Here is a 15,099-nt window from a genome sequence, read left to right as displayed (position 1 = left end):
ATTTTATTTATATTTATTCATAGACACAGAGAAAGAGAGGCAGAGACACAGACAGAGGGAGAAGCAGGCTCCATGCAGGAAGCCCGATGTGGGACTTGATCCCGGGTCTCCAGGATCACACCCCAGGCTGCAGGTGGTGCCAAACTGCTGCACCACCGGGGCTGCCCTAAATTATTAGTTTTTTTTTTTTATTTATTTAAAATTAATTTTTATTTAAGATATTTGACAAGGTTAATAAAATTTGTATTTAAGATATTTGACATGTCATTCCTTCGGCCGCCAATCACCATAGTTCCACCAAAGCCAGAGTGATGATCTTCAAAATAGCACAGAGGTCTTCTTGGATCTCCACTTGAATATGGACATACTTCAAAAACTCCCCACTGTAATCTTTGAGGTCCAACTTCTTTAGAGCCCCATTTAGGGTCTAAACAGATAAATGATCTTCCTGGTTCTCAAACATCCTCTAAACATGAATGAGTTCAAATCGTATTCACCCCTAAACTATCACACCCTAGAACTGTACAGATTGTTGGGATATGCCAATACCTTTAAGTCCAGACTGTTTTCAAGTGAAAAGCCTAAAAAAAGAAGGCATCTTTGTTTCATGTCAATGTTAAAATTAGGATACCAATTCAACATAGCTGACATTTCCCTTATATCTATGCCATTAGTAGTTCTACAGCCTAGGAACTACCTTCAGTTTATCAATACCCCCACCATCACTTTAATCTGCTTTAGGGATCTTGTTCCTTCTTATCTGTATCAAAACTCATACCGAGCCATGAGTTCTGGGTTGCAAAAGAGGATTTATTTTTTGCACTTAGTCTAAGTCTTTGTTCACAGCTAAACAAAAACATGTACAAGTGCGATCTAAATTATTAGTTTTAAATAGAGTATTGACTCTCCACTAGGAAGAAATGTTTTATTTATTTATTTAAAACAATTTTATTTACTTATTATTTGAAAAAGAGAGCACAAGCAGAGGAGAGGAGCAGAGGAAGAGGGAGAAGCAGATTCCCCACTGAGCAAGGAGCCCGATGTGATGCGGGCCTCAATCTCAGGACCCAGGTACCTCGGAAAGAAACATTTTAAATTTATACCACCTTCTACTTTCTCTCCATCTTGATTTTCTAGGTAATTTTTACATTCTAAAAATTTGTAACATCATCCTATTCTGTAACTTATAAAGTTTTGTTTAAAGCAATTTTAAATATATTTTTAAAAAGATTTACTTTTTTTTTTTTTTAAAGATTTTTATTTATTTATTCATGAGAGACACAGAGAGAGGGGCAGAGACATAGGCAGAGGGAGAAGCAGGCTCCCTGGAAACTGGGATCATGCCCGGAGCCCAAGGCAGATGCTCAACCACTGAGCCACCCAGGCGTCCCCAATTTAAAACATTTATAGGGTCACCTGACTACTCAGTTGGTGGAGCATCCAACTCTTGATCTCAGGGTTGTGAGTTCGAGCCCCACATTGGGTATAGAGATTACTTAAATTATAAATCTGGGGCAACAAGGTGGACCAGTTGGTTAAGCATCTAACTTCAGCTCAGGTTGTGATTTCTGGGGTCTGGGTTTGAGCCATGCGTTGGACTCTGTCACAGTCAGCAGGGGGTCTGCTTGTACCTATCCCTTTGCTTCCCACCTACCCCCATACTCGCTCTCTTTTGCTTTCTCAAATAAATAAATAAACAATTTTAAAAAATCTTAAAAAAAAAAGCATTTATAGTGAATGCTTATGTAGGTGTTAAGCTCTTAGAAGAGCCAAGTAGTATGATTAGATGCGTAAAGATGGAAAAGTAATCTCATGTAAATAAAACTTTTATTTATTTTTATTATTTATTATTTATTTATTTTTTATTTTTTTAAAGATTTTATTTAAGTTTTTTTAAAAAATTTATTCATGAGTGACACACACAGAAAGAGAGGCAGAGACACAGGCAGAGGGAGAAGCAGACTCCACATGCAGGGAGCCCGACGTGGGACTCGATCCCGGGTCTCCAGGATCACACCCCGGGCTGAAGGCAGCGCTAAACCGCTGAGCCACCAGTCAACTGGGATTTTCTTACACTTTCTGGTCTGCTTCTGGTGCCTTTTTTTTTTTTTTTTCCTAAGACTTAAATAATTTGCTATTTCAGATTTCTGTTGTTTCAGTGGGCCCTTAAAATGAATGGATATAGATATGTGTTCCCTCTGCCATATTAAACCAGAAGCATCTGTTGCTTCTGCGTGTTGCTTTTAGAAGGTTAGATGGGGACACAGGTGTTAATAGATTTGGATTTGAATTCATATTCTATTTTTCAACTGAGAGACTGGCAAATATTCTTTGTACTTTGCTTTTTAAATCTGTAAAATAGATTAGTATGTCTAGTTTGACAGTTACTGTAAAGCTTATATAAGGTAAAGTTTATTTAAACACCCAGGGCACACTCAGTATTCTATAAGTGTTTATAGGCAAAGGAAACATAAACAGTGATATTTCCTTGTCAAAAGTGCATTTTCTGGAAGATGAGTTTCTCCTAGAGAGTATTTCTTCAACATTCAGTTAGAAAATATTTGAGTCCTTAATTATGTTAATAGTTATATGAAGCTATGGAAAAGTCCGAGAATTTTTGTCTTCCAGAGTATAATTTAGTTGAGACTGTATCAGTATGTGAGTCAGCAGAAAATGGAACATAGGATACATGTTGGACAGGTTTAGAAGTATAGACCATTGGGGCTTGTGTGGTTGAAAAAGGTTTAATGGAAGTTTATCTTGAAGCACCTGTTAAAGAATTGATCCCCACCTCCCTATGTAAACTGGGCCTTGAGTTGCAGAAAGGTCAGAATTAAAACTTGGATCATTAGGGTCTTCTGTGTTGAGCTATGAGTAAACCAGATGTCTGTAGGAGAATGTTTTTGTTGGCAAAGGTGGGTTCAAGTTGAGAATAGACTCAGATCATCAGCAGACTTAATTACTACATAGAGAGCTGGAATGACAGATTTAAGAGACCCCTCCATAGAGATAGTAGTTAAAACATTGAATGTGAACTAGGTTTTAAAGAGGAAGGAAGAGTGACAGACAATAACCAAGAGAGAAAGTGTAAAGAGTATCTTGTGATTGAAGACTGAAGGAGACATAAGAGTTGAGAAAAGCAGAGAGCCAGGGAAGCATAGTATTATGAAAGCCAAGGCAAGATGGTTCTCAGAGGCAGGGGCAGAAAGTGATGAGATGGTTAGAATGATTATCAAGAAAAGGCCAATCAAAATTGATGCTCTGCTCTCTGCTTACCTTTGACAGCTCCTAAAGACTATAGTTTTTTTAAACTTTTTTTTTATACAGATGACTAAAATTCTAAATTCCTTATATCCCACTCTGTGTTCTATGTTCTAGCTACCCATGTGTGTTCCCAGTTCCTTTTTTCCTTTAGTGAACATTTTTCAAATATCCATTCTGTGCTAGGCACTGTGTTGGCCACTGGGAATATAATGAACAAAACAGAATCCCTACTTTTTCATCAAACTTACATTCTAGCTGGGGTAGGTTGTAAACTCTAAACATTGGTTTACCTTTTCAAGTAGTAGTAGAAGTTGCCCAGAGAGATAGCCAGGCTCTTATAGACCCTGCTAGAGATTTTGGATTTTATTCTGCATGAGAAAGGCATTTGAAGAGTTTAAAACAGGAAGTACGTGAACTACATTAACTTTGTAAAACTGTTGAACAGGCTGACACTAAGCGATCGCTCTATAAGTTTGTTAAATCAGAGTCATTCAGTCTATCTGACTTATATTTGAAAGGGTACTGTGGCTGGCTACTAGGCAGAGATTCGATCATAGGAAACTTTCTCCTGGCTTCTTGGAGGAAACTCCAGGCATCTGCTCTAAAACATTTGTTGCAATTTTAAGTTATATAATAAGTAGCTGCTAGGTAGTTTTATTTGAATACTGTTGCTTATCTAACACTTAAGACAAACATAAATACATATTTATGTCTATTCCTATGTTTTTTGAGTATCTAAAATAATTAGTCATATATTAAAACCAATTTTGGCAAATGGGAATTCTTTGGGAAAAATGAAGATGTGAGGTCTAAAAATCATACCATACAGAGAATGAGTGGCAGTGTCATGGGTGGTTAATCTGTGTGAGAGCTGAGGAAGAGGACATGACACACGTTTGTCAAATAATTGAAGAGCCATCTCTTTGATGAAAGGTAGACTTCTTAGGGAGGGGAGATCTGGACCAGTGATTGGAACAGATTTCAGTTAAATGTAATGTAGAAGCTTATCAATAACTGAGCTATTCATCTGTGGGGTGCGGTGCTTCACAAAAGTGTGTGCTTCTGAAAACTGATATTAAAGCAAAAGTGGGGCAACCATCAGAGCAGTTAGGGCGGGCTTCCTGAATGAGGAGGGAGATTGAATTAAAGTTTCTCACAAATCCACTATATTAATTTTTTAATTTAAATTCAATTTAGTTAACATTCCACTATTTTTATTCTTAAACATTATTAATACGGATTTTTAAAAATCTTTACAGAGATAGTTTACTGGAAGCAATGCGTGTTGATGCACTCACAAAATAACTGATTTTTTTTTTTAAAGATTTATTATTTATCCATTTATGATAGAGAGAGAGAGAGAGAGAGAGGCAGAGACACAGGCAGAGGAACAAGCAGGCTCCATGCCGGGAGCCCGACGCAGGACTCGATCCCGGGACTCCAGGATCTCGCCCTGGGCCAAAGGCAGGCGCCAAACCGCTGAGCCACCCAGGGATCCCCAGAATAACTGATGTTAATCAGATTGTCAGGCATTTGGTAGTTTGTGGAGGATCATTAGTTTCAGTGATCGTCAAACTTAAAACTCTTTTTCTTTTTCAGGGATATCATGATAACACATTTTGAACCTTCAATCTCCTTTGAGGGCCTTTGCAATGAAGTTCGAGACATGTGTTCTTTTGACAATGAACAGCTTTTCACCATGAAATGGATAGATGAGGAAGGTGAGTGGTAAAGAGAGGGCTATGTAAGCATTTGATTTAAGATACTACTTTGTCATTTGTTTTTTAAAATATAGTAAAAGTCCTAATTAATTAAGATTATTAGGTATATTAGAAATTTGATGCTATTTTTATTTTGCTTCAGGTACTTGAAATAATACCAAAGAGTACAATCTTTGTTTTGTCCTTTATACCCAAAAATAGAGTAAAATTAATGTGACTTTCTTTCACCATTAACATAAACATCTCATCGAATAGTGTTATATTTTACTTCAATTTTGAATTTGAATGTTGTTTTATATTTTAGAGATTATCCTCAATAATTTGGCAGTATTTTTTGCTGAATATTACTTCAGAGAAAATATTACAGAATAAAAGTAATTGTGACAACCATGATTTCAAAGGTGGTGGCAGAAACTCAATATCGTAATGACGACTCAGAAAACATTTATTGAATATCTGTGTGCTGAAGATAGATATTTTCTATCCTCAAATTCATTGTCTCATAGGGAGATGGACATGTAAATAACAAATATGGTAAGTTGAACATAAATGCATAGGGATCTTGGACTGCAAAAGAAGCAGCATCTACATGTGCCTGAAGTATTTGTGACATTTGGACTAAAATAGTAACAAAGAGTAGAAGTTTTTGAAGTGGAAGAGGTGAGGGGAAAGCCATTTTTTGACAAAGAATAAGATAGAAAAAGGGCAAGAGGTATGAAGAACATGGTGTTTGTGAAAGAGCAGTAATTTACTAAATTGAAGTGTGGGGAGTGGTGCGGTATGAACCAAGGTTAGACCCTTGCTCCTCAGAGTGTGGTCTGCAGAACTTTTAGAAAAGGCCCCACCACAGACTCCTGGATCTGAATCTACATTTTAACAGGAGCTGTAGGTGAGTTGCATGAATATTAAACTTTGACAAGTTTTGGACTCAATCCTGGAAGGCTTTGCGAAAGACATTAGACTTTATTTTTTACACGATGGAACGTCATTGAAGTATAGCTTAAAGATACCCTGAATATACTAGTTTTGTATTATGGGCTTCTACTGATTGTAATGGGAATGGAATTTCATTTTAAGGAATGTCATTATAATATGTAGCTCAATATTTGGGGCCATTTCTTTGTTTCCTGATATGAAGAGCCCTGGGAAGATATCCTAGATCCAAGCTATATGTAAACTCAACACTCATTTTACTTTTTAAAGACATTTAAAAAAAAGTTTTATTTATGCAATCTCTCTACCCACTGTGGGGCTCAAACTCAAGACCCCGAGATCAAGAGTCCCACTCTCCTCCAGCTGAGCCAGCCAGGTGCCCCTTTAAGGACATTTTTAAAAAGTTTCTCTAAAGTAATCCATGTTCATTGTTTGGGAAAAAAAGTAGTACAAATGTTTTGAAATTTAAAGGTAGTCTTCTGTTTGCCCTTTCTCTTCTTTCCTTCCTCACCAATCCCAGGTGTAAGAGAGAAAATCACTGGTAACAGCTTTGAGGTATTTTCTCTGGATACACAAACATTTTTGTTTCTGTACATTATTTATAAGCACACTTTTTTATACAAAAAGAATTAAATCATACAAACCGTTAATTGATATTTTCCTTTTACATTGTGAATTGGACATTTTTTATTTTTTTCATTTCAGTGTGCATGAAATTACATCATTATATATATTTTTTAAGATTTGTTTTTTTAAAGTAATCTCTACACCCAACGTGGGGCTTGAACTCAACCCCAAGATCGAGTCACATGCTCACCGACTGAGCCAGCCAGGCACCCCTATAGCATTACCTTTTTAGACGCTGTATAATATCCCACATTGTAAGTACTTCATGATTTATTTAATCCCTCATTAATGGATGTTTGGACTATTACCAGGGTTTTTTTGTTGTTGTTGTTTTGTTTTGTTTTTTGTTTTTTTGCTACTATAAGCAATACATAGCGAATATCTTAATATGTGATTTTGTGCTATCGTGTGGGACTCTGTAGCAAGGTCATAGAATATTCACATCATAAAGTTTGATGACAATTTGTTGCCATAAAGCTAGTGACCATGTGCTATCAAAAAAGTTTAAACCAGTTTATGGCACAACTACATTGAATGAGAGCATCCATTTGTTCTTCCCCTCACGTCAGATATTATGAGCCTTAACATTTTTTGAAGTCCAGTAATGGAAATACTAGCTTGGTATTTTAAATTCTGTATTATTTAAGGATAAGACTATCTTTCTCTTCATCCACTTTTGTTTTTATTTTATTTTATTTTATTTTATTTATTTATGATAGTCACAGAGAGAAAGAGAGGCAGAGACATAGGCAGAGGGCGAAGCAGGCTCCATACACCGGGAGCCTGATGTGGGATTCGATCCTGGGTCTCCAGGATCGCGCCCTGGGCCAAAGGCAGGCGCCAAACCGCTGCGCCACCCAGGGATCCCTTCATCCACTTTTGATCACAAAGGTAGTTTAAATAATATTAATTCTAAAAGATGTGGCTATCTCACAGTATATCTTCTGCCTGAAAATGAGACTATATAATTTAGCACAGTATATACAATATAATTAGCATCAGTAAGTTGATTCTTATCATGAACTAATGTTATTCTCATTTTTTAAAAGTAAGCTCTGTGCCTCATGTGGGACTTGAGCTCATGACCGTAAGATCAAGAGTCTCATGCTCTACCAAATGAGCCTGCCAGGCGCCCCAGTGTTATTCTCATTTTAATCCTGTCCTGATCATTTCATGCCACTTAGGATTTTCTTCAATTGATGGTTTTTAAACTAGTGCACATAGGGAATCATAGATAACACATTTAATTTAATTTAATTTTATTTTATTTTATTTAATTTAATTTAATTTAATTTAATTTTATTTGATAACACATTTTATTAAGAGAAATTTATTTAGAGATAAGCCATTAAAAATGTTCTAGTACTCGGGGTGCCTGGGTGGCTCAGTCACTTAAAGTGTCCGACTCTTGATTTCAGCTCAGGTCATGATCTCAGTGCTATGAGATCAAGCCCCGGGTGGAGCACAGAGCCTGCTTTTAAGGTATTATGCTCAGCAAAATAAGTCAATTAGAGAAAGACAATCATCATATGATCTCACTCGCATGTGGAATTTAAGAATCAAAACAGGATTATAGGGGAAGAGGGGAAAAAATAAAACAAGACAAAGTCAGAGAGGGAGACAAACCATACGAGACTTTTAATCATAGGAAACAAACTGAGGGTCACTGGAGGGGAGGGGGCAGGGGGATCGGGTAACTGGGTGATGGGCATTAGGAGGGCACGTGATATAATAAGCACTGGGTTGTAGAAGACTGATGAATCACTGACCTCTACCTCTGAAACCAATAATACATTATATGTTAATTAATTGAATTTAAATTAAAAAAATAAAAGGTTTTTTCTCCCTCTCCTCCCTCATCTCTCTCTCTCTCTCTCCCCCGTCCCTCCCTCCCTCTCTCTCTCAAAAAAATAATAAAATAAATAAATAAAATAATTAATTAATTTTATAGTACCCTTATACCTTGTATTGTCTGTACCTGGGGAGTTCTGTTCCCAGATTGTTACATGGCTCTTTCCCGTCATTCAGGTACTCAGATGTCCTGTCCTCCAAGAAGCCTTTCACTCCTATTCCCTTTGTATCTTGTTTATATGGTTGGATGTAAGCTCCATGAGAACGGAGATCTTGTCTTTGCTCTGGAGCTCCAGTGCGGTGTTTTGAGTAGTACTCAATAATAGTATGCTCAGAAAACATTTACGAATTCAAGAAAAAGCTGATAGGCCTTTTCACAGTATAGTTTTATGTTCATTATTGGAGATCTAAGCATTGGGAGTTGTGATTTATTCTATTTTTTCTTAACGTTATAGCGTATTTTAATTAACAGAGTCATGTAGTAAATTAAATTAATTCTCGGGTGAAACAGTCTTATCCTTTTATAATGCAATTCAAAGTTGTCTCTAAATAGCTATTAAGTGTCCTAATTTTCTGGGGAAAATTGTGAAACTATAGCCTCATTCAACTAAAAGGTTAAACTTTCTATTAAAGTCTGTTGATTCCCTTGTGATCCTTTTTACCCTTGTTAATTTTGATACGAGTCTCTCCTTAATTTTAGGCATACAGAGCCAATAGTAATTATTTTTAAGTTCCTTGCAATTATTTTTCAGTTGTAATTTTGTTACCTTTATTTTTAGCCTTGTAGGCATTGGGGCATGCTTATCTAGAGAAAAAATTCTCTCTAGAATTTATGGAACACAGGATTATGATTTCTCTGGTTTATGAGCAACGCTGTCTAGAAGCTAAGCTTTCAATTATGGGATTTTCTAAATATTAGAGCAAATAATGATCATAAGCTTACTTCATTTCTTTAAGTAGATGTATGACGGCTGTTCTTTTTCCTTGTGTTCAAAACCAGTTTTACTGATTTGTTTTGATGTGTCTGTGGAGAAACTGGTTTGCTTAATTTAATTAAACATTTTAGGATGAATAGTAATTTTGTAACAATTATACCTCCCTTCTCATGTGAGGAAAGAGTATGGGACAGAGAATGATAAATGACTTTTTAGTTCATCATATTTTAATTGTGACTGTTTTTCCATAAGGATATGCTTTTTTTAATATTTACAATCTAATATTAAGTATTTTCTAAATTTCTAATTTTATTAGTTTCTAATTTATTCCAAATCTGATTTAACTGTTTCTATTTTGTCATGTCTCTTTTATTAGAAACTAGCCTTTGGATATTTTATTTCTTAATTAAGTTATTTTATTAAGAGTAGTGCATGCTTTTTTTAAAATATTTTATTTATTCATGAGAGATACAGAGAGAGAGAGAGAGAGAGACACACAGAGACGTAGGCAGAGGGAGAAGCAGGCTTCATGCAGGGAACCTGATGCAGGACCCGACCCCGGGACTCCAGGATCACACCCTGGACTGAAGGCAGGCACCAAACCGCTGAGCCACCCAGGGATCCCTAGTGCATGCTTTTTAACAAAAATATTGATTTGTTTGAAGGAAAAAGTATCTCTGAGGATCCTCAGATTTCACCCAAATAGCTCCTATAAACAAATTGGTGATGTCTTTTTCTGTGAATATACAACTAGAAGGGATAGGGTAACTTTTTTTCTTTCTTACAAATAGCCGAATATTGTACAAGCTGTTATTTAACCTGCCTTTTAACTTAACATCTTGTGGATTATCTTTCCATAGCAATGTATGTAGATTTATATAATGTGGTTTATGTAATGTATATATACCATGGTGGTACCATAATAATTTATTTAACCAATTCTCCTTTGATAGATATTTAGATTATTTGTAGTGTATAAAAATATTAGGGCAGAGAATATTTTTGTGTATCTTTTTGTATATTTTTGGGGCACCTGCATTGTTATTTATAGAGTAAATTTCCTGAAATGGGATGTATCCTTGATAATAATAGGTGGGACCAAATTGACCTCCAAAAGTATTGTACCTTTTGTTATACTTTTTACCAATGACATATATAAATTATTATTTTATTTACATCTTATACAAGGTTATGTGTGGGGAGAAAGTAGGTGATTTGCAGAGAGTAGGAGAGGATTTTTTGGATGTGATTCTTTAATTCATATCCTGTTGGCTTCAGTAGGTGAAATTCATGGAAATTTGAAATGCCTGTAATCATTTTTTGACATAAAGAGTATGTTGGAGTGTTTCTGAATTCTACAAGGTTAAAATTCTTCCTCTTTGCATTATCAAATATGATGCATTCATGGGAAAATTAAGTGTCAAGATGTAACAAAACCACACTTAGGATGGTAAGAAACATACTTATCGTATGTGAAGCTTTCCAAACATCTTTAATCTGATGTACTTTTAGCTGGTATATTAGGAACTGAAATAGCAAATTACTCTTTATACTTTTTCTCCCTCACGTAACACTGTATATTGACACTGGTAATCATGTCAGAAGAAACTGTGAGGAGAAAATTTTTTGACTGAATTAAGTGTCATGTCACTTATATAGATAGCAGTATTATGGATCTAAACCTAAAAATTAGAAAAATGAAAATCGACATCAATAAAAATTCTACTCCTGGAGCGGATTTTATTTTGAACTGACATTTTCCTTTTACTTTGAGAACTTTTAAACATTTCCTGTAGTAGAGGTTTGTGTTTGATCACTTCTTCCCTCGTTTTCATATCTTTATTTCACCTTTTTTAAAAAAAAACCAGCTTTATGGGGTGCCTGGGTGGCTCAGTTTATTAAGCATCTGACTCTTGATAACAGCTCAGGTCCTGATCTCAGGGTCATGAGCTCCTGTGTTGGCTCCATGCTGGGTGTTGGAGCCTCCTTTAAAAAAAAAGAAAAAGGAAAATAAATTTAAAAAGCTTTATTGAGGGATCCCTGGGTAGCGCAGTGGTTTAGCGCCTGCCTTTGGCCCAGGGCGTGATCCTGGAGACCCGGGATCGAATCCCATGTCGGGCTCCCGGTGCATGGAGCCTGCTTCTCCCTCTGCCTGTGTCTCTGCCTCTTTCTCTCTCTCTGTGTGACTATCATAAATAAATAAAAATTTAAAAAAAATAGCTTTATTGAAATATAATTGACACACAATATATTGTACATATTAAAAGTGTGCAATTTGTTGAGTTTGGACACCCAGGAAACCATCATCACAAGTAAGATAGAGACCATATCCATTACGCCCAAGTGTTTCAGTGTGCTTTGCATTTCCTCATTCCTACCCCTCCATGCTAAACAACTACTAATTTGTTTTCTGTCATTATAGTTTAGTTTGCATTTTCTAGAGTTTTATAGGTGTGGAATCATACTGTATGTACTCTGTGGGGAGGGAGCTGGTCTGGCTTCTTTCACTCAGCAAAATCATTGATAACATGTGTTGTGTTCATTTCTTTTTATTGCTGAGTGGTATTCCTTTATGTGGATGTACCACAATTTATTTATTCCTCTGGTGATGGAAATGGAGGTTGTTTACAGTTTGGAGCTATCACAAATAAAAGCTCTATGGCAATCATGTATAAGTCTTTGTATAGATATATATTTTTTCATGGAAAAATACCTAGAAGTGGAATGTTTAGATCATATGGCAGGTATATATCCTTTTTAAAAAATAAAATAGGAAAAGAAATACTTGAAAAGGAGATAAGGTGGGGTACTGCACCCTAGGTACATTCTTGGGCTGATGAGTTTTAGAAAGGAATTTATATGGAAGTTAAGGATATGGAATTTGATACCTTTTAAAAACTGTTTAAGTCTCCCAGGGGTAGAGCACCCCATGTCGAAGACAACTAGCTGATTTAGAGAAGTCCTCAAGCACTTCTTTTAGTCTTGGCCTCTGCCCTGACTCTGTGCTCCAGGCATTCTGTTGGGTAAACCCTGGGCTGCTGCCATTTATACAACAGGCCATGGAGATGCCTGAAAGGCAGAGGGATCAGACTGGGGCCCACCGGGAAAAATCCTTGGGGTGGTGGGGTGGAGATGAGTTGAGAGGTGAGACAAGAGAGGCTGTAAGAGCCTTATTTGGCACCGGGGATCCCAAACTCCCACCTTGTGCACTGCTCTGTCCCTGTTGGCATCCCCACCACCAATTACATTGTCTTCCTTCCCTCGCTAAGGGGCAACTACTATCATGGGATAAGTTTAGAAGCCAAACTCTTTCTCACTCACATTCCTCCATCCCCAGGGAACCACTGCTATGTTTTCTGTCATTATTCTATATTTATAAATAACAAAATATAGTATTCTTATGTGCTTTTAAATTCATATAAGTGGTATTAGCACATATTCTGAAACTTCCCTTTTTTCACTGGACATTATTGAGGTCTATTCATGTGCATAGAGAACTAGTGTACTTTTTAAAATTCTTTTTAATTGTGGTAAAATATATATCTAGCATAAAATTTTAATCTTTTTTTAAGTGTATAATTTAGGGACATTAAGCATAGTCATGATTTTATGCAAACATCCCCCCTACCCTATTCTAGAATCTTTTCTTATCATCCCAAACTCTATGCTTATTAAATAATAACTCCCCTAATTGAATTTATTTATTTATTTATTTTTAAAGATTTTATTTATTTATTCATAGACACAGAGGCAGAGGGAGAAGCAGGCTCCACGCAGGGAGCCCGGTGTGGGACTCAATCCCAGGTGTCCAGGATCACACCCCAGGCTGCAGGCGGCGCCAAACCGCTGTGCCAGCGGGGCTGCCCCCCTAATTAAATTTAAATAAAAAAAAACTCCCCCTTTCCCTTTCTCCAGCTCCTCCTCTTCACATGACTCTCTCATACTTTGTGTCTCTATGAATCTGTCTTTTTGTCCCTATGAATTTCTCAATGAAATGGATTTTCTGGCTTCTTGCTTTCTAGGTCACTTTTGATTTTGAAAGATAATTTTGCTGGGCAAATAATTCTAGGTTGGCAGGATCTTTTTTGCATTCTATACACTGTCTTCTAGCTTTTGTTGTGTCTGATGCAAATCGGCAGTCAGTGACCTTTGTTCTCTATTTAATGTGTCTCTTTGGCTGCTTTTAAGATTTTTCTCTTTATTGTTGGAAAAATTTTGGCCATAATCACTTCAGAAATGTTTTTTCTGTCACCAGACCCCTCCTCTAGGGATTCCAATTACCATGTATATTAGGCCTCTTGAGATGTCATAAAGCTCACTAATGCTCTGTTCATTTTTTTCCGGTCTTTTAATCTGTATTTCATTTTGGGTAGTTTTATTGCTATCTATTTAAATTCACTAGTCTTTCTTCTGGCATTAAACTATCTAGTATAGTTCAATTTGGGCCTTTTAAAGTATCTTCCATGTATACTGGACATGCCCAATTCTTTCAGCTTCTTGAGCACATTGGATATAATTATAATAACCTTTAATATCTGTTTCTACAAATTCTTTGATCTTTCAATTCAGCGTGAATTTCAATTGATTGATGTTTCTCCTGGTGTGGGTCATATTTTCCTGCTCTTTATGCCTGGGTATATTTTATTGAATCCTGGACATTGTGACATTGGTGTTATTGGGTGTTGGATATATTTTATTTGTATTTTTATAAATATTTCTGGGTTTTATTCAGGGATGCATTTAAATTACTTAAAAACAGCTGACCCGAGCAGCCCTGGTGGCTCAGTAGTTTAGCGCTGCCTTCAGCCCAGGGTTTGACCCTGGAGTCCCGGGATCGAGTCCTGCGTCAGGCTCCCTGCATGGAGCCTGCTTCTCCCTCTACCTGTGTCTCTGCCTCTTAATCTCTGTGTGCCTCTCATGAATAAATAAATAAAATCTTAAAAAACAAAACAAAACAGTTGACCCTTTGTTACTTATTTCCAGTATTTTGAATCATTTTTTTTTCACTTGTTTAGTGTAGGTTTTTTTTGTGTTTTAGGTTAACAATTCCTATTACCTCATCATCTCCAGAAGAGGAAGTTGAGGATGGGCAGCTTAATAGGATAGCATATACTTCTGTAACCACTGATTCTTCCGTCCTAGAAAATAGGAAACAAAAAGCCAGAAATCCATTACTATTGTGATTGGGCCTAATATTGAAAGGATGACCACTTAATAAAGATAGCATTCTTGGAAGATTTTTGCAAATCTGTATTTTAAGCAATGCAATTCCTTTTTAGAGTAGGGAGTGTAGGAACTTTCACAGATGCTGTGTAGTGTTCTGAATCCAGTATCCAGTGATGGGCTGGCAGTAGGAAGGTCTGGTGGGAACAGAGTGAGTCTGTAAATCTACAGCAGACTCCAGCATCAGGGAGAGGAGTATGGTGATGCTATCTCAGGCAAATGTTAAAGGTTGCCATCTTTGGTTTTATGCTGTGTTGATTCTTTCAAGTATGTGGCACTGAATTGAGTCATATGCTGAAATACCTAATATAACTAGTGTTATATATGTGTTTTAAATTCTGTATCTTGTCAGATTATCTCATAAATAACTGAATCTTGCATATTTATCAAACACTTGAGGTCTGGTCTAATGCCCTAATTTGGTTCGTTCTTTTTATAGGTGAAAGAAAATGTACATGCATTGAAAAAAAGACTTGATCTGCTGGTTATAATATATACATTTTATTACTGTGAAATTCATTGATCTGAGCAGATCTCACTCTGGC

At 36.4% G+C, this 15,099-nt stretch overlaps 1 protein-coding gene and 1 non-coding gene across 3 annotated transcripts in view; one reads left to right on the top strand and one right to left on the bottom strand.

The window, feature by feature from the left end:
* PRKCI (protein kinase C iota) overlaps positions 1-15,099 on the top strand; it is a 74,543-nt gene that overhangs the window by 13,165 nt on the left and 46,279 nt on the right. For both annotated transcript variants that reach the window (XM_072752247.1, XM_072752246.1), the window contains exon 2: positions 4,864-4,985. In XM_072752247.1, the coding sequence (XP_072608348.1) occupies positions 4,864-4,985 (122 nt within the window). The remainder of the gene's footprint in view (positions 1-4,863; positions 4,986-15,099) is intronic.
* Positions 746-871, bottom strand: LOC112926703 (small nucleolar RNA SNORA40). The gene has a single exon (XR_003236396.1). It is a non-coding gene; the product is annotated as a small nucleolar RNA SNORA40 (small nucleolar RNA).

Source organism: Vulpes vulpes, chromosome 3, assembly GCF_048418805.1.
Source record: "Vulpes vulpes isolate BD-2025 chromosome 3, VulVul3, whole genome shotgun sequence".
NCBI lineage: Eukaryota > Metazoa > Chordata > Mammalia > Carnivora > Canidae > Vulpes > Vulpes vulpes.
Note: the sequence above shows the minus strand (reverse complement) of the source record. Positions and strands in the feature narration are given on the sequence as shown.